This window comes from Elgaria multicarinata, chromosome 3, assembly GCF_023053635.1.
Source record: "Elgaria multicarinata webbii isolate HBS135686 ecotype San Diego chromosome 3, rElgMul1.1.pri, whole genome shotgun sequence".
Taxonomy (NCBI): Eukaryota; Metazoa; Chordata; class Lepidosauria; order Squamata; family Anguidae; genus Elgaria; species Elgaria multicarinata.
The window spans coordinates 175,000,494-175,027,416 of NC_086173.1; the positions used below are offsets into that span (position 1 = coordinate 175,000,494).

At 50.6% G+C, this 26,923-nt stretch overlaps 2 protein-coding genes across 3 annotated transcripts in view; both read left to right on the plus strand.

The window, feature by feature from the left end:
* Positions 1-26,923, plus strand: part of LOC134396452 (class II histocompatibility antigen, M beta 1 chain) — a 274,896-nt gene that overhangs the window by 239,465 nt on the left and 8,508 nt on the right. Inside the window, exons 1-2 of one of the 2 annotated variants that reach the window (XM_063122956.1) lie at positions 22,295-22,598; positions 26,456-26,737. In XM_063122956.1, coding sequence (XP_062979026.1) covers positions 22,538-22,598; positions 26,456-26,737 — 343 coding nt within the window. In that variant the 5' untranslated portion in view covers positions 22,295-22,537. Of the gene's footprint in view, positions 1-22,294; positions 22,599-26,455; positions 26,738-26,923 lie in introns of those variants that run through there. The other variant, XM_063122955.1, reaches the window with a different exon arrangement.
* Positions 4,276-14,612, plus strand: LOC134396467 (class II histocompatibility antigen, M alpha chain). The gene is made up of 5 exons (XM_063122991.1): positions 4,276-4,359; positions 7,339-7,605; positions 10,743-11,024; positions 11,115-11,243; positions 13,941-14,612. The coding sequence occupies exons 1-5, from the start codon at positions 4,278-4,280 to the stop codon at positions 13,943-13,945; spliced, it is 765 nt and encodes a 254-aa protein (XP_062979061.1). The 5' UTR covers positions 4,276-4,277; the 3' UTR covers positions 13,946-14,612.

Consider the following 26,923-nt stretch of genomic DNA (forward strand, 5'->3'; position numbering starts at 1 on the left):
TTCTTCCTCCTGAAAGAAACGGGGGGGGGGGGGCGTACACCCGGATCCTACCCCTGGCTACTCGGACAAGCTGGAGCACGTTCAGCAACTAGGATGATCAGGGGTCTTTAAACAAAGCCCCATGAGAAGAGACTGAAAGAACTGGGCATGTTTAGCCTGGAGAACAGAAGACAGAGGGGAGACATGATAGCACTCTTCAAATACTTGAAAGGTTGTCACACAGAGGAGGGCCAGGATCTCTTCTTGATCCTCCCAGAGTGCAGGACACGGAATAACAGGCTCACGTTAAAGGAAGCCAGATTCCGGCTGGACATCAGGAAAAACTTCCTGACTGTTAGAGTGGTATGACAATGGAACCAAAGACTTAGGGAGGTTGTGGGTTCTCCCACACTAGAGGCCTTCAAGAGGCAGCTGGACAACCACCTGTCACGGATGCTTTAAGGTGGATTCCTGCACCAAGCAGGGGGTTGGACTTGATGGCCTTAGAGGCCCCTTCCAACTCTATCATTCTATGAGTCTCATTGTCTTTTATGGGGTCTTAAATGCATAACAGGCAGGATTTCAGTTGTTAAAGCTTTTATTGATTAATTAATTGATTAAGTTATTTCAACATTTCAAAAGGTCTCAAGGCAGCTTGTGTGTGACCTAGAAATTTCCTCCTCTTAAACGCACAGACTTGTAGTGACGACTCATTGCAGTTTTTACAGGGACACTCCTTGAATTGAATGGGCGATCAGGAAGGAGAATCTCCAAGAGGACCAGGAAGTGAGAGTGAAACTCTCCCCGCCCCCTGCATGCCTGGTAGTTAATTTTGGCAGAAAGAAGTCTGGCGGGGTGGACAGAGCTTCCCAGGAACCAGATGCAATGTCCCAGAAATTTCTGACTTTTTTTTGTTTTTGCAGGTTTCTGTTCCTTTCATGGTATGTGCAGATAGAATCATAGAATAGTAGAGTTGGAAGGGGCCTACAAGGCCATCATATCCAACCCCCTGCTCAATGCAGGAATCCACCCTAAAGCATCCCTGACAGATGGTTGTCCAGCTGCCTCTTGAAGGCCTCTAGTGTGGGAGAGCCCACAACTTCCCTAGGTAACTGATTCCATTGTCGTACTGCTCTAACAGTCAGGAAGTTTTTCCTGATGTCCAGCTGGAATCTGGCTTCCTTTCACTTGAGCCCGTTATTCCGTGTCCTGCACTCTGGGAGGATCGAGAAGAGATCCTGGCCCTCCTTTGTGTGACAACATTTTACGTATTTGAAGAGTGCTATCATGTCTCCCCACACATGTTCATGGTGTGTGGAGATGTTCATGGACAAATTCGCAGAGGATTAGCCATTGCAGCTTACCTCTGAACTCGGTGGTTGGAGAAACAGCACGGACAGTGTTTTCCTTTCACATCCTACCTGTTAGTTTTCTGTGTTGGTTGGGAAGGCAGCATCAGGTTAAACAAATTCGTGGAAAAAAAGGCTATCAATGGCTGTTGCACCTTATGGCTATACACTACCTCCATTATCAGAGGCAGTATACTGGGGAACATGGGCGGGAGGGAAGCCAGATTCCAGCTGGACATCAGGAAAAACTTCCTGACTATTAGAGCAGTACGACAATGGAACCAGTGACCTAGGGAGGTTGTGGGCTCTCCCACACTAGAGGCCTTCAAGAGGCAGCTGGACAAGCATCTGTCAGGGATGCTTTAGGGTGGATTCCTGCATGGAGCAGGGGGGTGGACTCGATGGCCTCAAGAGGACCCTTCCAACTCTACAATTCTATTCTTCTATGAGGGTGCTATTGCACTTGTGTCCTCGTTGTGGGCTTTGCCGTGGAGCCTCTGACTGTTCACGTTGCGAACAGAATCCTGGACAGGACTGGCCTTTAGTTTGATCCAGGACAGCTCTTATATTATTGTTGGCCACTCTGGGAAAACTGGGGTACTGGACTGGAATTGTCTAGTTATATAATAACAAAATATGTAACCTGCTTTGCTTCTCCACATAAAGATCCGTAATGCAGCTAACAAAATAAAAAGAAAAACAACATAGAACATTTATTTATTTATTATTGCATTTATAGCCCACCATTTTCCTTCCAAGGAACCCAAGGCGGTGTACATACTGTAATTCTCCTCCTCCTCTCCATTTTATCCTCGCAACAACAACCCTGTGAGGATAATGATCTCAGTATAGGTGGAGAAAAACCCAAACAGAGCAAGTAGAAAAGAAGTTTTCAGTGGCTGCCAGAACGCTGGCAAAGAGGGAGATAGCATCACTTCCTGTGGCAGGGAGTTCCACATGTTGGGTGCAACTACGAAAAATGCCTTCTGGTTCTTCTGATGGACTTCAGATGATATAAAGTTTTGCCAGACAAAAGGGGGGGGATCCCTGCAATTACTAGACGTAAGAGAAGATTGAGGGGAGACATGAGAGCACTCTTCAAATACTTAAAAGGTTGTCACACAGAGGAGGGCCAGGATCTCTTCTCGATCCTCCCAGAGTGCAGGACACGGAATAACGGGCTCAAGTTAAAGGAAGCCAGATTCCGGCTGGACATCAGGAAAAACTTCCTGACTGTTAGAGCAGTGCGACAGTGGAACCAGTGACCTAGGGAGGTTGTGGGCTCTCCCACACTAGAGGCCTTCAAGAGGCAGCTGGACAACCATCTCTCAGGGATGCTTTGGGGTGGATTCCTGCATTGAGCAGGGGGTTGGACTCGATGGCCTTGTAGGCCCCTTCCAACTCTGCTATTCTATGATTCTACTAACACTCAATTTTTTTTGCAGACTCACAGGGCACCTTGTGTGTTGCTGAATGGTTAGAGCACCACCACTGAGAAAGCCCTTGGCTAATGGCCCAAGAGATGATAGCATACAGAGGAAGGCCACTGAAGCTGATCTGGAAGGCAAAGCAGGTATAGAATCATAGAATAGCAGAGTTGGAAGGGTCCTCTTAAGGCCATCAAGTCCAACCCCCTGCTCAATGCAGGAATCCACCCTAAAGCATCCCTGGCAGATGGTTGTCCAGCTGCCTCTTGAAGGCCTCTAGTGTGGGGGAGCCCACAACCTCCCTAGGTAACTGTTTCCATTGTCATGCTGCTTTAACAGTGAGGACATTTTTCCTGATGTCCAGCCGGAACCTGGCTTCCTGTAACTTGAGCCCGTTATTGGGAAGAGACAGTCCTTAAAGTAATCAGACCATTTCAGGCTTGAACATTTTAAACTAATGGAGGGGGAACATGACTGATCTCACCAGAGGGATATTCCAGAGGTGCATTGCCACCACCAAGAAGGCCCTGCTTCTCATTTTGGCTTGTTTAATAGCCCAAGATGGCAGCACAGAGAACGAGGCCCTCAGAGCTGAATCTTAAAGTCGCTAAAGCAGCCTTCCCTAACCTGCTCCCCTCCAGAGGTGCAAAGCCGTGCCGGCTCCAAGTTTCTGAGTCCCCCTGCGCTGCGAAAGGCACCATCCAAATCTTCCGTCTTTAGAAAAGTCCCCAGCCAGCCTATCTGCAGGAGCTTCTGTTTGCTGCCCGGGGTCTTTAGATGTACTACAGAATGGCGGAGTAGGAGCTTTGAATCAGGGCCTCTGGAAGGCTGCACCCCCATTGCTTCCAAGGAAGAACACTGGGGCAAGGAGAGACCAGACCAGCCCTATCCATCAGCAGCTGGGAGCTTGTCTTGCCCCTTCACTGCCAGAAAGTACACCAATAAGAGCTTTGAAACGAAGCGTTGGTGCCTGGTGCCTGGTTTTTTCCTCCTCCCTCCCCATCGCCTTTCCTTTTGTCTCGTGTCTTTTAGATTGTAAACTTGTGGGGGCAGGGAATATCTTGTTCCGTATCTTTGTAAGCCTCCTGGGAGGCGTTTTTTGACTGAAGAGTGTGGTAATAATGCTGCAATAAATAAATAAATACCTTTTAAACCCCTTCTGTTGTCAGATCATGCTGGCCCAGTCTTCCGCTCGCCCAGCAGAGAGCAAAGTCGGTGACTCATTTCCCCACTGCCAAAAGTCCTCCCCACCCCACCTGCTTTTCTGTGGCGTCCCAAAATCCCCTCCCCCCTCTCCACTGGAGCAGGGCAAGGCGCGCGCGCACCATCAGGGCTACCCGAGCAACTGGCCATCTCTCACTCGGAGCCAAAATGCAGCCGCTTCTCCTTGGCAACAAGTGACAGCGGAGCGCAAAGAAGCCCCATTGGCTGGCTGGGAGGGAGGGCGCAGCCCCGGGAGAGGCGAGTTCGGAGGTGGGCTTCGCTTATGGGGCTCAGAAGTTGCATTGGGGCGAGCAGGAATATGGGTCCCGGGCGATGGGTCTGGGGTCTGGGAGCGTTGGCTTTGCTCTGTGGGGCGGCAGCAGCAGCAGCGGCAGTCCAAGGTACATTTGTCTGCGTGTCTGTCTATGCATTGTGGAAACACAAGCATTGCGTGTATTGTATGTTTGGGGCGGTGGGGGGAGGCATTGCACCTCCTAACAGATATAGGATCGCCTTTTCCATCCTCCTCTTTTGCTGCTGACTAAATTTTAACCATCCCTGGCGCATGGCGAGGAAGCAGAGTTCCTAGACTTCTAACATCTGCCTGGCAGGCAGAAATCCAACCAGTGCGGCTTTTGACAATACGGGGGATGGCCGCGGGTGGGGGGAGCTTTTACTAGGATCACTCAGGATCCTTATAACTCAGCGAAAACTCAAGGCAGACCTTTGCACACCGTTCCCTGGGTGGCCCAGACTGGTCTTTGGAAATCCTAAACCGCGTTTCGCCCCCTGGGTTCGCTAAGCCCTAAGATGAACGTTTCAGGCAAATTTGAAATAAATAAATAGTTGATCCGTTTCGCCTTTTTTCAGTTTCAGACATGTTCCAGTTTCACTTTTGCAATTAAACTCTGGGAGGGAGGGATCCCTTCCCAACACTTTGGCGCTTGCTGGTTTCAAGTTGATGCCATTGTATTAAGTAGCCATTTGATGGTTTCATTATCATTTCACACCTTGCCCCCCCCCCCCTCATCCCCTGAGCCTCATATTCCCAATTCCAAGAGCATCCATAATCCGGAAGGCTGGGAACGAGGTGAGACATGACAGCACTCTTCAAATGCTTAAAAGGTTGCTCCACAGAGGAGGGCCAGGATCTCTTCTTCAGCTATTGGGTGGTATAAAAATGCAATAAATAAAAAAAAATTGATCCTCCCAGAGTGCAGGACACATAATAACGGGCTCAAGTTAAAGGAAGCCAGATTCCGGCTGGACATCAGGAAAAATGTCCTGACTGTTAGAGCAGTACGACAATGGAACCAGTGACCTAGGGAGGTTGTGGCCTCTCCCACAGTAGAGGCCTTCAAGAGGCAGCTGGACAACCATCTGTCAGGGATGCTTTAGGGTGGATTCCTGCACTGAGCAGGGGGTTGGACTCGATGGTCTTGTGGGTCCCTTCCAACTCTGCTATTCTATGTATAGACTTAGAAATGTTAGAGCCTCCAGCGTTTTTACATGGAAGTCTGTTCTCACACGGAGGGGCGCTGCCTGAGAAAATTCCCCGCTCGCAACGACTCTTATACTCACCAAAAGCACTTTTCTGCTGCTATTATGATGATTGTTTACATTTATATCCCTCCTGCACCTCCGAGGAGCCAGAGGCGGCTTACCTGGACCTCCTCCACTCCGTTTATCCGCACAACAACCCTGTGAGGGAGGTTAGACTGAGTGATTGGCCCAAAATCACACAGTGAGCTTTATGGCTGGGTGGAGTCTAAAAGCCTGGTCTCCCCAAACTAACGATGTCCTTTTTAATAAGATTATTATTAATAATTGTATTATTATGAATTGTTGTTATTTAAAAATGCATGCTGAATAGAATATTTCCTGGATCTGGACTTACTATAAACACCTGCAACTCAAACCACTCTGCAACATTTATAGCTCTGCTGTTGGTCATTAAGTTTCTCCTGTTTTATTACCATATTGGTTTTTTACGATGTGAATTTTATTGATGTAGGCCACCTTGGGTAGGTTCCTGCTCTGAAAGGCAGCCAAGAAATAGTTCAAATGAATAAATAATTGCGGTCAACCAGAAAAGAATCCATTTTAGTCACAGCCTGAGTTTGCTCACATGATTTAAAAGCATGGAGGGTTGTTTGTTCCTGTTTATAGAACTACTCATTTGAAGCAGGGGGCAATTTGTGCCCCTCAAGATGTTGTTGGACTACAGTTCCCATCAGTCCTATCCAATCTTAGCCAATGGTGGGAGGTGATAGGACTTGCGATCCAACAACAGTTTTCCTACCCCTGTGCTTAGGGATGCTTTAAGGTGGATTCCTGCATTGAGCAGGGGGTTGGTCTTGATGGCCTTAGAGGCCCCTTCCAACTCTGCTATTCTATGATTCTAAGATTCCCCAATACATTCTCGCTGATACCAGGTATCTGAACGGTTCAGTACATTTAAAACCACCTGCACAGGCAACTTCTTTGGTCTGGATGCTAACATCCCATCAGATTGGAAAGCAAAACTGCAAAGGCAGTTGATGGAGCTTTATGGGTAATCTCCTTCCCCTCCCTGGGCATGGCGAACCTAGCTGAGCTATTAGCCACAGGGTCTTACGCAGGAGCATAAACAACAGCATGCATTGCAGGATGATGGGAAACATATATAGAATCATAGAATAGTAGCGTTCCTGTGAGGCCATCGAGTCCAACCCCCTGCTCAATGCAGGAATCCACCTTCAAGCATCCCTGACAGATGGTTGTCCAGCTGCCTCTTGAAGGCCTCTAGGGTGGCAGAGCCCACAACCTTCCTAGGTTACTGCTTCTATTGTCGTACTGCTCTAACAGTCAGGACGGTTTTCCTGATATCCAGCCGGAATCTGGCTTCCTTTAACTTGAGCCCGTTATTCCGTGTCCTGCACTCTGGGAGGGTCGAGAAGAGATCCTGGCCCTCCTCTGTGTGACAACCTTTAGCCTTGAGAAGAGACAAGGGGAGACATGATAGCACTCTTCAAATATTTGAAAGTTTGTCACACAGGGGAGGGCCAGGATATCTTTTGATCATTTGCCCCCCCCCCCCTTTTTTTGTTGTTGCATCCATATCACTAGGGCAGGATCTAAACTACTGCTTTAAAGTGTTTTAAAGCGCTTTATAACAGTTTTGACAACTGTTGGGGCCCTGGACGCACCTCCCTATACAGTTATCAAAACTGTTTTAAAGCGCATTAAAGCAGTAGTGTAGATCTAGCCACTGTTGGCTGATATTCAGCTTGCACAAGTATGAGAAAGGGATAGAGGAGTGCTGTGTCTATTATTATTATTAATATTATTATTATTAATATTAATCTTCCCCCCTCTGCCTCCTTTCCACCATTTTCTAGAGGATCCCGTTCATCTTTTCTCTCAGGTGTTCTTTTGCCAGAGAGACTCCCCGTTCTCTGGCCTGGCCCAAACCCTGGATGACGATCAACTGTTCTGGTTTGACTTTCCGGGATCCCTCTGGCGCCCACGCCTGCCCGATTTCCAGCCAGAAGTGCAGAACCGGACGTCCCTGGATATAGTCATGCAGCAAAGTAACTTGTGCAACCAGATCCTGCATTTCCTCACCAACTTTTCAGATAAATATATACAAATGCCCGAAGCAAAAGGTAAAGGGTTTCTTCGCTCTGTGTGGAGTGGGGGAGGGGGCGCTACAGAAATATGCAAGAATAGAGGGTCGGAATGAGAACAAATAAAGGTCAATAGCACGTCCTTTCTGCTGTCCCAAAGAACTCAGACTCTCGTTCACGCACTGGTTATCTCTCGGTTGGACTACTGCAACCTTCTTCTCTCTGGCCTTCCCTCGTCTCACATCAGTCCGCTGGTCTCTGTCCACCACTCTGCCGCTAAGATCATCTTCTTGGCCCGCCGCTCTGACCAGGTCACTCCACTTCTGAAATCTCTTCATTGGCTTCCAATTCACTCCAGAATCCAATATAAACTTCTCCTGTTGACCTTCAAAGCTTTTCACGGTCTAGCTCCTGCCTATCTCTCCTCTCTCATCTCACACTATCGCCCCGCTCGTGCTCTCCGCTCCTCTGATGCCATGCTTCTCGCCTGCCCAAGGACCTCCACTTCCCTTACTCGGCTTCGTCCTTTTTCTTCTGCTGCCCCTTACCCCTTACGCCTGGAACGCTCTTCCAGAACACTTGAGAACTACCAACTCAATCACTGCTTTTAAAACTCAGCTAAAAACTTTTCTTTTCCCTATAGCCTTCAAATATTGAGTTTGTTCTGACTCTATACTGTTAGCTTCACCCTACCCGGTGCCCGTTTACACTTCCCTGTGCCTGTTTGCATTCTCCTTCCCTCTTTATTGTTTACTACAACTTATTAGATTGTAAGCCTATGCGGCAGGGTCTTGCGATTTACTGTGTAATCTGTACAGCACCATGTACATTGATGGTGCTATATAAATAAATAATAATAATAATAATAATAATTTACTCTGAAGTGCTGTCAGGAGAGCGAGGGAGGGGGGCCTTCTCCTTTCACAGCTTCCCTGCCCCGCCCCATTTTCTCTCGTAGGTCTGTTACCCTATCCAAGAAATCTTGCTTGATTAATCCTATGAGTTTTAACTGTTAGATTAATTAGATCTGCATAAATTTGCAAATGAACGAGCAATCATTCTGAAGAGGGAAGAAGCTCACTTTCTTTGATGATGCTTCATGGAGCGTGTTCAGAGGAGGGCAACCGGGATGATCAGGGGTCTGGAAACAAAGCCCTATGAAGACAGACTGAAAGAACTGGGCAAGTTTAGCCTGGAGAAGAGAAGATGGAAGGGAGACATGAGAGCACTCTTCAAATACTTAAAAGATTGTCACACAGAGGAGGGCCAGGATCTCTTCTCGATCCTCCCAGAGTGCAGGACACGGAATAACGGGCTCAAGTTGAAGGAAGCCAGATTCCGGCTGGACATCAGGAAAAACTTCCTGACTGTTAGAGCAGTGCGACAGTGGAATCAGTTACCTAGGGAGGTTGTGGGCTCTCCCACACTGGAGGCCTTCAAGAGGCAGCTGGACAACCATCTGTCAGGGATGCTTTAGGGTGGATTCCTGCATTGAGCAGGGGGTTGGACTCGATGGCCTTCTAGGCCCCTTCCAACTCTACTATTCTATCATTCTATGATTCTATGAAAAGGGTGTGTGTGTGTCGGCTTGATGCAGGAATCTCCTTAACAACTGATAGGGGACGGAGGAGGCCGCACCTGTCCCTGCATCCTTTCTTCCGAAGGAACATTGACCCTCCAAAACTGCGTTGAAAATTCTGAGAGAGTGTAGCCTCAGGCTGGGCGGACGTTTCGTGCTCCAAGCATGTCTCCGCTTGTTTGACCTCCCTGCTTGGGTCGTACGGTGCCGCAGTTCTGAACGCTGCTGATTTGGCGCTAGTGCAAATCACCCAGCAGTGTCAAAAGTTTGCCTGTGTCCTTCTTAAAATATGGCGCCCAGAACCGGACATGGTACTCCAAATGTGCAGCCTGACCAGCACATTGTGTCTCTCCTTTAACCTGGAGAAGAGAAGATGTAAGGAAGACATGATAGCAGTGTTCAAATAACTGTACCGAACACAATGACACACAGTGTGTGTTTTTGGTCCTGCATGCACACGTCCTGGCAGGCCTCTTCCGAGAAGAAGCATTCTGACCTGTGTGCGAGAGACAGACAGACAGACAGACAGACAGACAGACAGACAGACACAGCCCACCAGCAAACCTGCCCCAACCTTATTTTATTTATTTATTCATTGATTTATTTACAATATTTGTATACCGCTCTCCGTTGAAAGCTTCAGAGCGGTGTACAAGATAAAATAAAATAAAAACAGAATAAAACACTTTAAAATAGATTTTAAAAGAAGCAAAATATACAGTGAACCGTGGCTAGTCATTCAGGAAACGCTTCCTGAGATAATGATGTTTTCAGGAGGCGCCGAAAGGAATACAAAGTTGGCACCTGCCTGACCTCCAGAGGCAGGGAGTTCCACAGGAGGGGGGCCACCATGCTGAAGGCTCTTCCTCTGCTGGACTCCAATTGGAGGATGGGTCTATGTGGAACCACCAGGAGCAGGCCCTCGGATGACCTCAGTGACCGGGCAGGTTGGTAGGGGAGAAGGCGCTCTCTCTCTCAGGTATCCTGGTCCCAAGTTGTTTAAGGCTTTGTACACTAGTACAAGAACCTTAAACCTGGCCTTGTAGTGAATAGGCAACCTTGTGCCCCACAGATGTGTTAGACTACAACTCCTATCATCCCCAGATAGCATGGCCATGGGAGTTGTAGTCAAGGGACATCTGGAGGGTTGATCATTCTAACCAAACATTGTACTTAGTTCTTCTAAATCATAGAATCGTAGAATCGTAGCGTTGGAAGGGGCCTATAAGGCCATCGAGTCCAACCCCCAATCATTTGTGATTCCTGCATTGAGCAGGGGGTTGGACTCGATGGCCTTGTAGGCCCCTTCCAACTCTGCTGTTCTGTGATTCTATGGTCCCCTGAAGAAGTGGCGATGGCGGCCTCTTTGAAGTTGCCTTCCTTCTCTTCTCCCCTCCTTCGTTTGGGGACGGAACTGTCTTCATGCCACCTGCATGTTCAACTTCCCTCTAAGCGTCTTAGGGGAAAGGGAACCCGTCTCATCCGCACGACAACCTCGTGATCCTTCGAGCCGGTCCAGCGGTCTTCATTCTGTGGGGCACCCTTGAAGGGGCCAAAGGTGTCGCCTGCTCCCCATCCGTCTCCTTTCTCCCCACAGGTATCCCTCAGGTGGAGGTCTTCACCCTCCAGCCCCTCCAGCTGGGCAAGGCCAACACCCTGGTCTGCTCCGTGACCAACGTCTTCCCGCCGTCAGCTACCATCACCTGGGAGTACCGGGAGGCGCCGGAGAAGCAGGGGGCGATCACTACGCAGATCTACCCTGTCCAGTTCCTGGACTTCCAGATCTTCTCGTACCTGAACGTGACCCCCCAGGAGGGAGACATCTACAGCTGCACCGTCCGGACCCCCCGGGCCAGTTCCTCCAGCGTGGGTTTCTGGGGTGAGCCGTTGCCTCTCGCTTCCCTCCCTGAATGTCCTTTGGCCCCAATCCTCCAACTGACCTCCGCCCGCTTGTGTCTCCTCCCCGCAGTCCCCAAAGATCCCATCGCCTCGGAACTCCTGGAGAACGTCCTGTCCGGCATCGCTTTCGCCGTGGGAATCCTTCTCATGATCGTGGGGTTTATGTTTCTCGGCATGACGGCCAGGCTCATGAGCGCAGGTAGGCCCGGACGCCTGGGTCCTTCTGGGAAAGCGCTGAGCCCACGGGGTCACGGCGGTGGGGAGAGGATGTCAGAGCCCCGTGGGGAGCAGTAAAAGATGACCAGGGCAGCCGAGAGCTACTCCTTCGCTTCTTTGCTCTCCACCCAGTGCTACAGGCTGGAGGGTAAAACCAGGACCTGTTGAGTCATAGACAAAGCACACGGACTGATATATTGCATTCAACCGGCCCCCTACACTTTCCCAGCTGCTCACACCAGCCCCATCCTGCCTTCCACTGCAGGGCCAAATTCACTTTGCTGATGGGTGTGGACTTCCATTCCCCCATCCCGACAATTTCCTTCTGGGGTGCTCAAGGGGTTCTCCCTGTCACTCTGAAGAATGAGTCATTTCTGTAAACCGCCCAGAGAGCTCTGGCTATGGGGGCGGTATATAAGTGTAATAAATCAATATAAATTAATAAATAAATAAATAAGGGCATAAGAAGAGCCCTGATGCTGGATCAGACCTAGGGTCCATCTAGTCCAGCACTCTGTTCACACAGCGGCCAGGCAGCCGTCAGCCAGGGACCAACAAGGCAGGACAGGGTGCAACAGCACCCTCCCGCCCATGTTCCCCAGCAGCTGCCTTGATTACTGGAGGTACCACATAACCATCATGGCTAGTAGCCGTTTAGCCTTCTCCTCCAGGAATTTATCCAACCCCCTTTTAAAGCCATCCAAATGGGTGGCCATCCCTACATCTTGTGGTAGTGAGTTCCGTAGTTTAACTCTGCGCTGTATGAAGAAGCCCTTCCTTTTATTTGTCCTGGATCTCCCACCCATCAGCTTCATGGGATATGACCCCACAGGGTTCTAGTATTTTGAGAGAGGGAGAAAAATGTCTCCCTGTCCACATTCTCCACACCGCGCATCATTTTGTACAACAACAACAACAACAACAACAATTTCTTATCCGCTTCTCCACTTGGATTGAGGAGGGGAACAACTGCGAATTTAAAACACATAAAAACTGGTTAAAACTTCCTAAAAACATTCTAAAATTCCACCGGATAGGCGTGCAGAAATAGATCAGTCTCTATCAGGTCTCCCCTTAGCCTTCTCTTCTCCAAGTTAAATAATCCCAGTTGATATCACCTTCCCTCATAGGGGAGATGCTCCAGCCCCTTCATCATCTGAGTTGCCCTTTTCTGCACTTTCTCTACATCAGTCTGGCTACCAGCATAGGTGGTGGTGGTGGTGGAGGAGGAGGAGGAGGAGGAGGAGGAGGAGGAGGAGGGGTGTTTTCTCTTCATAGAATCATAGAATCATAGAATAGCAGAGTTGGAAGGGGCCTACAAGGCCATCGAGTCCAGCCCCCTGCTCAATGCAGGAATCCACCCTAAAGCATCCCTGACAGAGGGTTGTCCAGCTGCCTCTTGAAGGCCTCTAGTGTGGGAGAGCCCACAACCTCACCAGGCAACTGATTCCATTATCGTACTGCTCTAACAGTCAGGAAGTTTTTCCTGATGTCCAACCAGAATCTGGCTTCCTGTAACTTGAGCCCCTTATTCCGTGTCCTGCACTCTGGGAGGACCGAGAAGAGATCCTGGCCCTCCTCTGTGTGACAACCTTTTAAGTATTTGACGAGTGCTATGTCTCCCCTCAATCTCTTCTCCCGGCTAAACATGCCCAGTTCTTTCAGTCTGTCTTCATAGGGCTTTGTTTCCAGACCCCTGATCTGTAGCTTTGCTGCTTGGCTCGCTTGCTTGACCAACCTACCAGCTGAAGCTATTTACCATGTAAGCTGCTGTATCAAAGCAGCAGCAGCCTTCTTGAGATACATGGGGTGGGAGTGGGTGGGTGGATTGCATAAGGTGATCTGATGGAGGCACAGGACAGATGGGTAAATGGGCCTTCTTTGAGGCAGAGAGTGGGCTAGATGGCCTCTGGGTTCCCAAGGACCTGCTAGGATCCTGTTACATGCTCAGGCTTGGGTTCTGGCAAACCTCCAAGGCACAGGAGCGACCTCCCTGTGGAGTAGCTGCCTAAGTGAGCAAAAGGTAGATATCCAGATGTTTCAGACTAACCCCTGCCAGTATGGCTAGTGGTCAAGAGCCCAAAACATCTGGAGATCTCCTTCCTGCCCACCCCTGACCCAGAATATAGCTCACCCTTTCCCACCGGTCACCCTCCAGACGTGTTAGAGTGGCTGGGGATGATGGAATTGTAGTCCGAACACATCTGCAGGGCACTGAGTTAGGGAAGGCGGATGGCAGCCTGTCTTTCCATGCACTTTGGAACACGACGCACAGCTGGAACGAAGAGGCAGCGCTCTGGGGATGGGAGGCATCACCAAGTCTTAGTCAAGACATTGGTCCACCTAGCCCAATATGGTCGACACGGACTGGCAGCAGCAGCAGCAGCAGCAGCAGCAAAAACTCCCCAGGGTTTCAGGCAGGGATATTCCCAGCCCTACCCGGAGATGCTTCTGGAGACCGAACCTGGGGCCTTCTGCCTGCAGAGCCAGGGCTCTACCAGTGGGCCAGGGCCCTGCCCTTCATCCCGTGTCCTCCTGGGGCTTCAGAAGCCCGTCTCCCTGATGCCCAGAAGGCTTTGGGAAGCAGCGAAGAGTCCAGGCAGGGTGGGGGCCCAGGTGCTCTCCGGAAGTCTCCTCCACCGGTGCCTTTGTGTCAACCTCCCCTCTTTCTCTTTCTCAGACTGACCTCCCAGACCAGCACGAGGAAGAAGACTCCGATGATGATGATGAGAAGTGGCCTTGGCTTTGTCTCCAGCCCTTGCCCTCCCCCATCTGCCCGCCCACCCACTCAATGCTACTGTTACTGTCCCTGGATGCTGGGAACCCCAATTTGAGGAGGGTCATTCTAATTTAGGAGCAGTGAGCCCCACCCCCTTCTCAATGCAGGAGTCCACCCTAAAGCATCCCTGACAGATGGTTGTCCAGCTGCCTCTTGAAGGCCTCTAGTGTGGGAGAGCCCACCACCTCCCTCGGTAGCTGATTCCATTGTCGCACTGCTCTAACAGTCTGGAAGTTTTTCCTGATGTCCAGCCGGAATCCTGTACGTTATGACTGTCATCTGAGGCTTTCTTCCAGGTACCTCCTCCAAGAAGGCAACAAGGCAGAGGGCCTTCTCAATGGTGGCCCCACAGTTATGGAACACGCTCCTCAGTGAGGCGTACCCAAGCTTTTCATCCTTTTGGTACCAGGTCAAGATGTCCCTCTACTCCCAGGCATTTCACAGCATCTGATAAGGTCTTAAAAGTACTGTTTTTGATTGTTCATAGAATCATAGAATAGCAGATTTGGAAGGGGCCTACAAGGCCATCGAGTCCAACCCCCTGCTCAATGCAGAAATCCACCCTAAAGCATCCCTGACAGAGGGTTGTCCAGCTGCCTCTTGAAGGCCTCTAGTGTGGGAGAGCCCACAACCTCCCTAGGTCACTGATTCCATTGTCGTACTGCTCTAACAGTCAGGAAGTTTTTCCTGATATCCAGCTGGAATCTGGCTTCCTGTAACTTGAGCCCGTTATTCCGTGTCCTGCACTCTGGGAGGATTGAGAAGAGATCCTGGCCCTCCTCTGTGTGACAACCTTTCAAGTATTTGAAGAGTGCTCTCATGTCTCCCCTCAAGTCCAGGCACAAGTTGACCACTTCAATGAGAACTCAAACGGTGTCCACAATGGGATCTGGGTTCAAGAAACAAGAGTTACGTGACAACCACTTAACCCTTCCCCCCCATCCCAATTCTCCTTGGTGCCTTACTCCATGTCATAACATTAAAAGCGCCTTACTTTGGGGGGAGGGGTGTAGAGGAGTAAGAAGTGTTGCCACCTTTCTTTCTGCCCCTGCTCCTGTGCCTTGAACAGCACCTTAGTTTCTGCATGAAACCCGAGCCGTGGGGGGAGGGGGGATTTTTAAAACTTGGTCATATCAGACTGACAGTAGCTTTTGGGGTGGAATTCAGGGTGGCCGGGGTGAGGCCGTGGATGGGTGTGGAGGAAATAGACATGGCAGATTGCATCTCTGTGCAAAAATTTCTTTGGTTGTGAAAAGAGAAGGCTGCCTTCCACCTCTCTTTTTTCCACTCTGCCGTCACAGGATCTCTGCCCCGCCCTGTTGCATTGTAAAGCGGTATAGTTCTAGGGCAGGGCAGGAGCGTACCACATGATTCTTTGGAATGCGCAACTCAGCTGTCTCCAGTACAGCTTTTTAGGGTTGAGCCTTGGACCGTTTGGTAGAGCTTTAATAAAGTAGGTGCCTCTAGGCATGTACAGAGTGGCCACCCCACAGATTGCATTGAGGGGAGCTGGGGGCTGCCAGGAGGACTTGCCAGATTAGTAAGTGTAAATTCTTGGCAGAATGAATGTCCAGAATTCTCCCTTTTTCCTCCTGTTTCTTTGTTTTTAAAAAAATAAATAAAAACCGAGCTGCATGAACAGTCCGGAGAGAAGAATGGATGTTTCCCTGCCCAGTACAGGATGTCTGCCTATCAGCTGTAAAACTCATCTAGCAAAGACGTGAGAGAGGGGCTCCTTTTCTCTTTTGCAGCACTAACTACCTGTTGCTTAAATGCATTACTAGTTTTCATCTGAGGTTGTAAGCCTTTGGCAGGACTGTACCACTTAACACGGCAGGCGGGGGCTCACATCCATCATGTGAGCCCTCATTTGGGAGCTCGACCGGTGTCTACAATGGGATCTGGGTTCGAGAACTGAATCCCAGACGATAATACCAGTATCTGTTATAATCTGTGTGACTGCAAGAAACTCAGCTGGTGCAGGGAGAAAGTTTGCCAGTTTAATTTCTGCAGCCATTAAAGGCAATCCTAAATAATATACCTAATTCTCAGGCTCGTTAGATAAAAGCAAGAAAGGCAGCAAAAGTGGGTGAGGGAAGTGGGGGGAGGCACTGCAGCCCTTGTGGCTTTTAAAAGGGGAAGAGCAGAGAGGCCAGGCGTGGGAGGGAGAGCGGGGTGGGGGACGGGACGGGACGGGACAGACGGATGGATGGATGTCTGCACACAAAGTTTTCTGATAGTTTTGCTGCACTTAAACTGAAATTATTCTCGTTCAGCGACTTGAAATTTTATCTGTACTTATTACTTGTCTGTCCTGGCAGATTCCAAATAAAATAAAATTCCTTTTCGGAGGTAGGAGAAATCTAGACGGCTTGTGCATTTGTGTCTGTTCGCTGCTACTTTCTGTGGTGGGAGGGGACCCAAAGAGTCCAGGAGATCTTAAGACCAGCCTCGGCTGCCTTTTCTGACCTTCCTTCGGCTCTTGTAAATTAAGCTGCGTGGCTTGCAGAAACTAAACAGGGTTAAGGTTAGCATGGAGGCGCAGCGGTGTGGAAAGTTTCACCTGTGGCATAAAAGTGCAGAGAAGTGCAACTGCAATGCTGAAGGGCCTGGAGCATCTCCCCTCTGAAGGAAAGGTACAACAGCTGGGATTGTTCAGCTTGGAAAAAAGGGTGGCTTTGAGGAGACCTGATAGAGGTGTACAAAATTATGCCTGGTATGGAGAATGTGGACACGGAGACATTTTTCTCCCTCTCTCAAAATACTAGAACCCAATGGGGCCATATCCCATGAAGCTGATGGGTGGGAGATTCAAGGCAGTTAAAAGGAAGGACTTCTTCACACAATGCATAGTGTGCACTTCTGACCTGAAAGGCAGCTAAGAAATGTTTTAAATCAGTGGTTCCCAAAGTGGGCGGTACTGCCCCCTTGGGGGCGGTGGGATTGCATAGGGGGGGGCGTTAAGAGGCAAAGGGGCAGCAGGGGGGCGCTCGAGGTGGTCTTTTCCGAGAAGCGCCTCTCCAGGAGGTCTTAAAACCCAGGGACATTTTTATGGGAGAAGGTAGTTTGGTCCCAAGCCATATAGGGGAAGAATCCACACATGTATTAATACTGTTTAAGAAGAGACCTTTTAACGGTGAATTGAAATGTTTCAAAACCACCAAAACGCTAATGAAGAGACATGCCCTGCTTGGTGTGCCCTGCCACACTGGCTGCAAAACAGAGGCGTTCGCTCTCTTTTCCCTCCCTCCCTTGGCAAGCCTATGGCTGGTGCTTCAAATTTTGAATAAATATTCAATTCATTGTTACTGTTTTGAATTTTATTGTTATTATCTTCCTTAATGGGTCGTTGAAAACTGCTATTCTGAGTAATGATTTTTATAGTGTAGGGTAGGGGGCACTGGGCAAGAGTTTGTGGAACCAAGGGGGCGGTGACCTGAAAAAGTTTGGGAACCACTGTTTTAAATGAATAAAATTAAAACAACTATGGAACTCACTACCACAAGATGTGGTGATGGCTATCAATTTGGGGTCACCCCCTGAACCTGATTGGTGGGAAATTGAATAAAAGGAAGGACTTCTTCACACAGCGCGTAGTTAAACTGTGGAACTCACTGCCACAAGATGTGATGACGGCCACTAATTTGGATTATTATTATTATTATTATTATTATTATTATTATTATTATTATTATTATTTATATATCACCATCAATGTACATGGTGCTGTACAGAGTAAAACAGTAAATAGCAAGACTCTGCCGCATAGGCTTACAATATTACGTGGGGCTGCCTTTGAAAATGGTCTGGAAACTTCAGCTGGTACAAAACAGGGCAGCACAGTTACTAACAGGGACTGGCCGACGAGACCACATCACGCCAGTCCTTTTACAGCTTCATTGGCTGCCAATCCAGGTCCGGGCCTGATTCAAAGTGCTGGTATTGACATTTAAAGCCCTAAACGGTTTGGGGCCAGGTTATCTGAAGGAACGCCTCCTCCCATATGTACCTACCCGGACCTTAAGATCATCTACAGGGGCCCTTCTCCGTGAGCCCCTGCCAAAGGAAGTGAGGCAGGTGGCTACTAGGAGGAGGGCTTTCTCCACTTTGGCACCCCGGCTGTGGAATGAGCTCCCCAGACAGGTCCGCCTGGCGCCTACACTGTACTGCTTTCGTCGCCAGCTGAAGACCTTTTTATTTTCTCAGTATTTTAACATTTAATTTTAACTTAAATTTAAATCTTACTGTTTTAACTCTGTATTTTAATCTTATATCAATTTTGCTGCATGGTTTTTATCCTGGTTGTGCTTTTTATACTGCATTTTGAATTTGTGCTTTTAACCTGTTGGTTGTTTTATGGTTTTAATTTTTGTGAACCGCCCAGAGAGTTCACAAGGCTATTGGGCTTTAAAAGGGGGTTGGATAAATTCCTGGAAGAGGAGAAGGTTGTCAATGGCTACTAGCCCTGATGGTTGTGTGCTACCCCCAGTATCAGAGGCAATAAGCCTGTGTGCCCCAGTTGCTGGGGAACATGGGTGGGAGGGTGCTGTTGCACCATGTCCTGCTTTGTGGGTCCCTGGTCGACAGCTGGCGGGCCACTGCGTGAACAGAGTGCTGGGCTTGGTCCACTGGAGTTCTCCTGATGTTCTGATGTTCTAACTGTGAGGGGGGGCTAGGGGGGGGTGTGTACACATGCCCGGCTGGGATAATATCAGGACTTGTTCCCAAAGCGATGCACAACAGTTACAGCTTATTAATTTATTCCGGTCATGGACCAGCACAGCAATGCACAACCCTAAGCGCACAGCGCCACGCTCCAAATTTAGGATCCCACCGTACCGTGGTGGGCACCATCTGCCCCCTCAGGGTCCTGTGTGTGCCACTTCTTTCCACTGCTTGCCTAGGCCGGGCCCTGCTCCCGTAACTCGAGACGTTGTTTTCTGCCGCCCAGGGAAGTGGGCTGGGGCGTTCTGAGCAGCGAAAGTAAAAGCTCACTCTGGAAGAGGCGGCCATGTGGGACAGGCAGAAAAGAGGAAGCCAGGAAAGGAGAAGGCTTCCGAGCTCCTCTTGGCAGGCGGCTGCCTCCTTGCTCAACACACGCACAGAGTTATTCTCAGTGGCTTGGAGGGTGGTGGTTGTCAGCTCCACCCCATGCGGTCAGCCTATGCAGCCTCCTTTGCGTGCCATTACCAGGCACTCCCTTTCTGTTCCCTTTCTGTTCCCTAAAGCGCTGGGCGCTGGGCGGGAGGCCTGCATTGCCATGCCACTACGAGGAGGGAAACCTCACGGGGGTGGCACAAGACAGGGCCTTCTCCGTGGTAGCACCCCAACACTGGGCTGGCCTCCCCGCCCAAGAGGAGTCCATTCTGTTGACACTTTGGTGCCAGCAGGCTCAGATCATTCAGTTTGCCCGGGGGTTTATTTTATCTTTGCGGGTTGATTGTTGTTTTGACAGTGTTATCCACCCTGGTATTTTTACAAATGGTGGGATAGCAGTCAGTCAGCATTTCACAGCCTTTTCTTGATGCAGGGCCTGAAGTCCGCAGAGCATGAGAACATCAGAACATAAAAAGAGCCCTGATGCTGGATCAGACCAAGGGTCCATCCAGTCCAGCACTCTGTTCACACAGCGGCCAGGCAGCCATCGGCCAGGGACCAACAAGGCAGGACATGGTGCAACAGCACCCTCCCCCCCATGTTCCCCAGCAACTGGTGCCCCTGGCAAATAACAGGTTGGCCACAATTAGAATTGAAAATTAACCTGCCAGTATTTATTTATTTATTGCATTTTTATACCACCCCATAGCCGAAGCTCCCTGGGCGGTTCACAAAAACTAAAACCATTCAAAGTATAAAACAAACAGTATAAAAACATGATATATTGTGAACCGCCCAGAGAGCTCCGGCTATTGGGTGGTATAGAAATGTAATAAATAAATAAATAAATAAATAAATAAAATACACATTAAGCAGTATAAAAACATGATATAAAATACACATTAAAAAACTATTAAAAACATACCACACATGATTAAAACATCTTTAAAACATCCTGAAAACATTCCAAAATTTCACTGGATAGGCCTGCCGGAATAGATGAGTCTTTATTGCTTTTTTAAATTCTAAAAGATGGTCAAGTTGACGAGTCTCCTCCAGCAGGCCTATCCAGTGAAATCTTAGAATGTTTTCAGGATGTTTTAATCATGTATGGGCACCACACAAGGCAGGTACCACACATGGAAACGGAGACTGTGGAGTTTGGAACAGAGCAGCCCACATGATCACAGGGCTGCAGCATCTCCCCTGTGAAGACAGGCAAGTTCGGGGGACGGACACATGAGAGAGGTGGTCAAAATCATTGCAGATATGGAGGATGTAGAGAGGGAGACATTTTTCTCCCTCTCTCAAAATACTAGAACCCAAAGGGGTCATATCTCATGAAACAGATGGGTGGGAGATTCAGGGCAGATCAAAGGAAGGACTTCTTCACACAGCGCAGAGTTAAACTATGGAACTCACTACCACAAGATGTGGGGGTTGGCCACCAATTTGGATGGCTTTCATAGAATCATAGAATAGCAGAGTTGGAAGGGGCCTCTAAGGCCATCGAGTCCAACCCCCTGCTCAATGCAGGAATCCACCCTAAAGCATCCCTGACAGATGGTTGTCCAGCTGCCTCTTGAAGGCCTCTAGTGTGGGAGAGCCCACAACCTCCCTAGGTCACTGGTTCCATTGTCATACTGCTCTAACAGTTCAAACTGAGGGGGTGGATAAATTCCTGGCTGGAGGAGAAGGCTATCAGTGGCTACTATTAAGAACATAAGTAGAGCCCTGATGCTGGATCAGGCCAAGGGCCCATCTCGTCCAGCACTCTGTTCGCACAGGGGCCAGGCAGCCATCGGCCAGAGACCAAGAAGGCGGGACATGGTGCTACAGCACCCTCCCACCCATGTTCCCTGGCAACTGGGGCACACAGGCTTAGCGCCTCGGATATTGGAGGATACTAGTAGTCATAGTCCTGATGCCATAGCAGAAGCAGTATTATTATTATTATTATTATTATTATTATTATTATTATTATTATTATTATTTATATAGCACCATCAATGTACATGGTGCTGTACAGAGTAAAACAGTAAATAGCAAGACCCTGCCGCATAGGCTTACATTCTATTAAAATCATAGTAAAGCGATAAGGAGGGGGAGAGAATGCAAACAGGCACAGGGTAGGCTGGGGAACATGGGTGGGAGGGTGCTGCTGCAACTCCCATCCAGCTTGGGGGCTTCTCATTGTCCACAAGCCCCTGGGACGCTCGGAGGGAGGAAATACACGCGTGATCCAAATGCCAATAAATAATGATGATGATGATTTATTTATTTATTTATTTATTTAGAGTATTTATATACCGCTCTCCAATGAAAAATTTCATAGAATCATAGAATCATAGAATAGCAGAGTTGGAAGGGGCCTACAAGGCCATCGAGTCCAACCCCCTGCTCAATGCAGGAATCCACCCTAAAGCATCCCTGACAGATGGTTGTCCAGCTGCCTCTTGAAGGCCTCTAGTGTGGGAGAGCCCACAACCTTTCGAAGCGGTGTACAAGGTAAAATGAAAATAAAAACAGAATAAAACAGTTAAAACAAAATTTTAAAGAAGCAATAACAGTAATCCAAGGCTGCATGTTAAAGAAAGGCTTCTTGGAATAAAGATGTTTTCAGGAGGCGCCGAAAGGAGTACGAGGCTGGAGCCTGCCTGACCTCCAGAGGCAGGGAGTTCCCCAGGAGGGGCGCCACCACGCTGAAGGCTCTGCCCCTGGTGGATTCCAATCGGAGGATGGCTCTAGGTGGAACCACCAGGAGCAGGCCCTCGGATGACCTCCGTGACCGGGCAGGTGGGTAAGGGAGAAGGCGGCGCTCTCTCAGGTATGATGATGGCCATTCAGACCTGTTTACAACGGTAGAGTTTTAGAGGAAAACTGGCCAGGCGCGGAGGGCCCCTGTGGGACACCCCCCCCCGCGCCTTCCAGCCTCGTAAGAGCGCGTTATAGAGGGCATTTGGGCTTTTCTTTCCCCCGGGCTGAGCCCCCGCGCTGCGCTGCGCTCCAGGCGCACTTTCCTCCTCAGGCGCGCCGACGGGTCCGCTTCGCCCGGCGACTGATGACGCGCGCGCGGGCGCCTTCCCCATTGGCTGCCCGGGGGACGGGACGGGGGTTTCTGGCTGTCCCCCCGCCCACCCCTCCCCGCGTGGGGCAGAAGAGCCGGCGCAGCAGGCAGCGGGCGCGGGGCTTCTTCTCGGGCTCCCTTCTTCTCCGGCTGCCGCGCCGCAGGGGCCCCCCTCCCGTCTTGGGCGCGCCGAGGAAGTTGGGGTCGGCGCAGGTCGAGAACCGGAGGAGAGGGCATCTCTGACCGCCCTCCCCCCCTCCCCAGACAAGCCGGGGCTGGAGCCGGGGGTCGTCTGCCGGCCAGGGTCCGAGGAGCGCGAGTCGCAGCCGGGACGATGCGCCCCCCGCCCGGGCTGCTGCTGCTGCTGTGCCTGGCGCTGAGTCCGCTGGAAGCAGGTAGGGAGGGTGTGGGGCTCAGAGGGGCCCCCCGGAGTCCGAGGCCGCACGTCCTCCTCGCAACAACAGCCCTGCGAGGCAGGCCGCGGGGAGGGCGGGGAGCTGCTGAAGTGGAAGCGCGCGGTGGACCGGCGGAACTGGGAGCAGATGCATTCGGGGAGGGGGGGGGAGAAACGTCAGCGCAGGGGCACGCGCCTGGGGGTCGGGGTGGGGGTGAGGAGAGATGGGGGGCGAGAGAAACAGGTCCGCCTGTGGGTCTGTGTTTGTGGTGGCGGGGGTAATTTGTGCCCAGTGGCGGCGCTCAGGACCCAGGAGGAATTTCTATCCCCAAATGTGGCCTGGCATCACCGTGCCTCTGGCTATGTGCAGAGTGCCACTCCTCACCTCCAAGGAGCCACAGCGACCGCCCCCCATTCACACACACACACACACACACACACACACACACACACACACACACACAGACACCCCTGGGACGGGGACACCACGGTTTTTTGGAGCGGGGGGGGGGAGGCGGGCACTTCACCGTTGCGTTATCCCTGCTGCTGGAGTGAAAAACCGGGGCACATGCGGCAAAAGCCCAGGCAGTTTTCCTCTGCCCGAGGAAAGGGGTTTTGCAGGAGCCCTGCTCGGGTGTGGCGCCTGGGTGCGTGTTGATAACTCTGTGTTCGGCGGGGAGGGGCGGGAGTGGATTTCTTTCGCTTCCTTTGCCACTCTTTTGATGAGAGGCAATGTGGCATAGTGGTTAGAGTATTGCACTGGGACGACTTCGGGCCAGTCACTGACTCTCGGCCGAAACTACCTCACTGGGGTTGTTGTGATGATAAAATGGGGAGGAGAGATCATGTCCATCCCCTTGGGCTCCTTGGAGGAAGGGAAAAAGGGGGGCGAATAGAATGTAATAATATCATAAAGGATAGGAAGTGAATCACCCTCCTAAATGGTTGGCTTAGAATGATGGGAGTTGTTGTCCGACACATTTTGGAAGGCATTGGGTTTGGGGAGGGTTAGGAAAAGGTGGTATTAGTCTTCACGTGAGGTACTGGTTCCTCTCTATTCGGCCCTGGTTAGGCCTCATCTAGAGTATTGCGTCCAGTTCTGGGCTCCACAATTCAAGAAGGACGCATACAAGCTGGAGCGTGTTCAGAGGAGGGAAACCAGGATGATCAGAAGTCTAGAAACAAAGCCCTATGAAGAGAGACTGAAAGAACTGGGCATGTTGAGCCTGGAGAAGAGAAGATGGAGGGGAGACATGAGAGCACTCTTCAAATACTTGAAAGGTTGTCACACAGAGGAGGGCCAGGACCTCTTCTCGATCCTCCCAGAGTGCAGGACATGGAATAACGGGCTCAAGTTAAAGGAAGCCAGATTCCGGCTGGACATCAGGAAAAACGTCCTGACTGTTAGAGCAGTGCGACAATGGAACCAGTGACCTAGGGAGGTTGTGGTCTCTCCCACACTAGAGGCCTTCAAGAGGCAGCTGGACAAGCATCTGTCAGGGATGCTTTAGGGTGTATTCCTGCATTAAGCAGGGTTTGGACTGGATGGCCTTGGAGGCCCCTTCCAACTCTGCTATTCTATGATTCTATGATTCCCTGGAATGGGTGGCGGGGAGGAAGTAGGCTGGAAAGTGAAAGTGAGCTGGGGGGCGGGGGAGCATTTGTTCAAAAAGCACAACAGTACCTGGGTGTGCCAACAGCATGTTTTAACTCGCTTTGACCGCTACAAAGTGGGGAGGGAGGCAGCTTCCTGCCTCTTTAAGAACAGCACAGCAAGGGGAGAATTTTACCAGGTGCAACTTCCCCCAGCAGCAAGAAAAGCTGCAATCTATTGGGGGGAGAGGATTACAAATCCCCCCTTCATTACAGTTGTTGTTGTTGTATATTATTATTAATATTATTATTATTGCATCCTGTGGAGAGGGCAGGAGACCTAGGACAGGTGAAAAGATGCACAAGGGTCACGTTCACTCAATAAGATGTAGTGATGGCAGGCAGTAGCTTCTCAGAGGATTATAAACAGGATTTGACAAATTCACAGAGGAGGAGGAGGAAGAGGAGGAAGAGGAGGAGGAGGAAGAGGAAGAGGAGGAGGAGGAGGAAGAGGAGGAGGAGGAGGAAGACGAGGAGGAGGAGGAAGAGGAAGATGAGGAGGAGGAGGAGGAGGAAGAGGAGGAGGAGGAGGAGGAGGAGGAAGAGGAGGAGGAGGAGGAGGAAGACGAGGAGAGGTCTCTGTAGCAGTTGGTCACCATTTAGCTCAGCACCATGTCCCATCTAGTCCAGCATTCTGTTCACTCAGCCTCCTGTGGGAAACCTACATGCAGGACATGGAGCAACAGCACCCTCCCACCCATGTTCCCCAGCAGCTGCTGCACACAGGCTTATTGCCTCGAATACTGGAGGTGGCACACAACCTTCAGGGCTAGTAGCCATGGGTCGCCTTCTCCTCCAGGAATTTATCTGCCCCCCTTTTAAAGCCCTCCAAATTAGTGGCCATCCCCACTTATTTATTTATTTATTTATTTATTCATTACATTTTTATACCGCCCAATAGCCGAAGCTCTCTGGGCGGTTCACAAAAGTTAAAACCATAATAAATCAACCAAGACGTTAAAAGCACAAATACAAAATACTGTATAAAAAGCACAACCAGGATAAAAACCACGCAGCAAAATTGATATAAGATTAAAATACAGAGTTAGAACAGTAAAATTTAAATTTAAGTTAAAATTAAATGTTAAAATACAGAGAGAATAAAAGGGTCTTCAGCTGGCAACGAAAGGAGTACAGAGTAGGCGCCAGGCGGACCTCTCTGGGGAGCTCGTTACACAATCGGGGTGCCACAGCGGAGAAGGCCCTCCTCCTAGTAGCCACCTGCCTCACTTCCTTTGACAGGGGCTCACGGAGAAGGGCCCCTGAGGATGACCTTAGGGTCCGGGCAGGGACATACGGGAGGAGGCGTTCCTTCAGATAGCCTGGCCCCATGCCGTTTAGGGCTTTTCGGCCCGGACCTGGACTGGCAGCCCATGAAGTTGTAAAAGGACTGGAGTAATGTGAACTCGCCGGCCAGTCCTTGTTAGTAAACGTTAGTAAACGGGCTGCCCTGTTTTGTACCAGCTGAAGCTTCCGGACATGTTGTGGTAGTGAGTCCCAGAGTTTAACTCTGTGCTGTGTGAAGAAGGCCTTCCTCTTACTTGTCCTGGATCTCCCACCCATCAGCTTCAGGGGATAATGACCCTGTTGGGTTCTAGTATTATGGGAGAGGGAGAAAAATGTCTTCTTCTCCACTTTCCCCACAACATGTTTCCAGGAAACATCTGCTCTTAAAAATCTCCACACCATGCCTAATTTTATCCACCTCTCTCACGTCTCCCCTTAGTCTCCTTTTTTCCAAGCTAAATAATCCCAGCTGTTGTCACCGTCCCTCGTAGGGGAGACGCTCCGGCCCCTTTTGTTCATTTTAGTAGCCCCTTTCTGTACTTTTTTCCAGCAGGGGGTTGGACTCGATGGCCTCGTAGGCCCCTTCCAACTCCGCTATTCTATGATTCTATATCCCTTTTTGAGGTGCACCGACCGGAACTGTGCCAGATTTCTACCAGCTCAGCGCTCCACAGGCGTGTTGGACTCCAAGTCCCATCAACCCCAGCCACCAGGGCCAAGGGTGCTGGGAGTTGCATCCCAACACCTGTGTAGGGTGCCAGTTTTGGTGAAGGCTGAGCTAGGGTGTCTCTCTATGGAAGGGGGGTGGGTTGTCTCTAGGGGGGGGAGGCAGGTCCCTCCCCCCCCCAGAGATAGGCTGTCCGGCCGTGCCAAGGCCGCTGACCTCCCTCCCTCCCTCCCTCCCTCTCGCCACCGCAGGGGCCTTCGTCGTGCACCTGGAGGTGGACTGCCCGCTCTCCGCCAGCGGCCGGGCCCCCTGGGCCAACTACACCCTGGCCTTCAACAAGGTCCCCTTCGTCTGCTACGACAACGGCTTCCAGGGCTTCCTGCCCTGCGGCCTCGGAGCGTCCTTCCCCTGGAACTACACGTCCGTCCCGATCTGCCAGTACCTCAACAGCCGGGCCCCCAAGCCGGGGCAGCTGGTGGAAGCCTGCCAGCAGCAGATCCAGCCGCTGTGGGGCCGGACCGGGGACAGGCGGAGTGAGTCAAGGGGCTGCTGGAGCTGCGTGCGGGTCAAGCAGGGCCAGCAGGCCGGAGGCCAGGCCAGGCGGGCAGCGGCTTTGCACTTTGGGGCAGCTGCGGCTGGCCTTGAGGGGCAGGGCCCTAAATGACGCCCCACCCCCACCCCAGAGCTGCAGGTGATGGGAGCAGCAGCAAATGGGCCCA

Coding starts and splice junctions, on each gene's coding strand:
- LOC134396467 (XM_063122991.1), top strand. CDS start 4,278: ATGGGTCCCGGGCGATGGGTCTGGGGTCTGGGAGCGTTGGCTTTGCTC. Junction 4,360..7,338: donor AGCAGCAGCGGCAGTCCAAG/GTACATTTGTCT, acceptor ACCATTTTCTAG/AGGATCCCGTTCATCTTTTC. Junction 7,606..10,742: donor ACAAATGCCCGAAGCAAAAG/GTAAAGGGTTTC, acceptor TTCTCCCCACAG/GTATCCCTCAGGTGGAGGTC.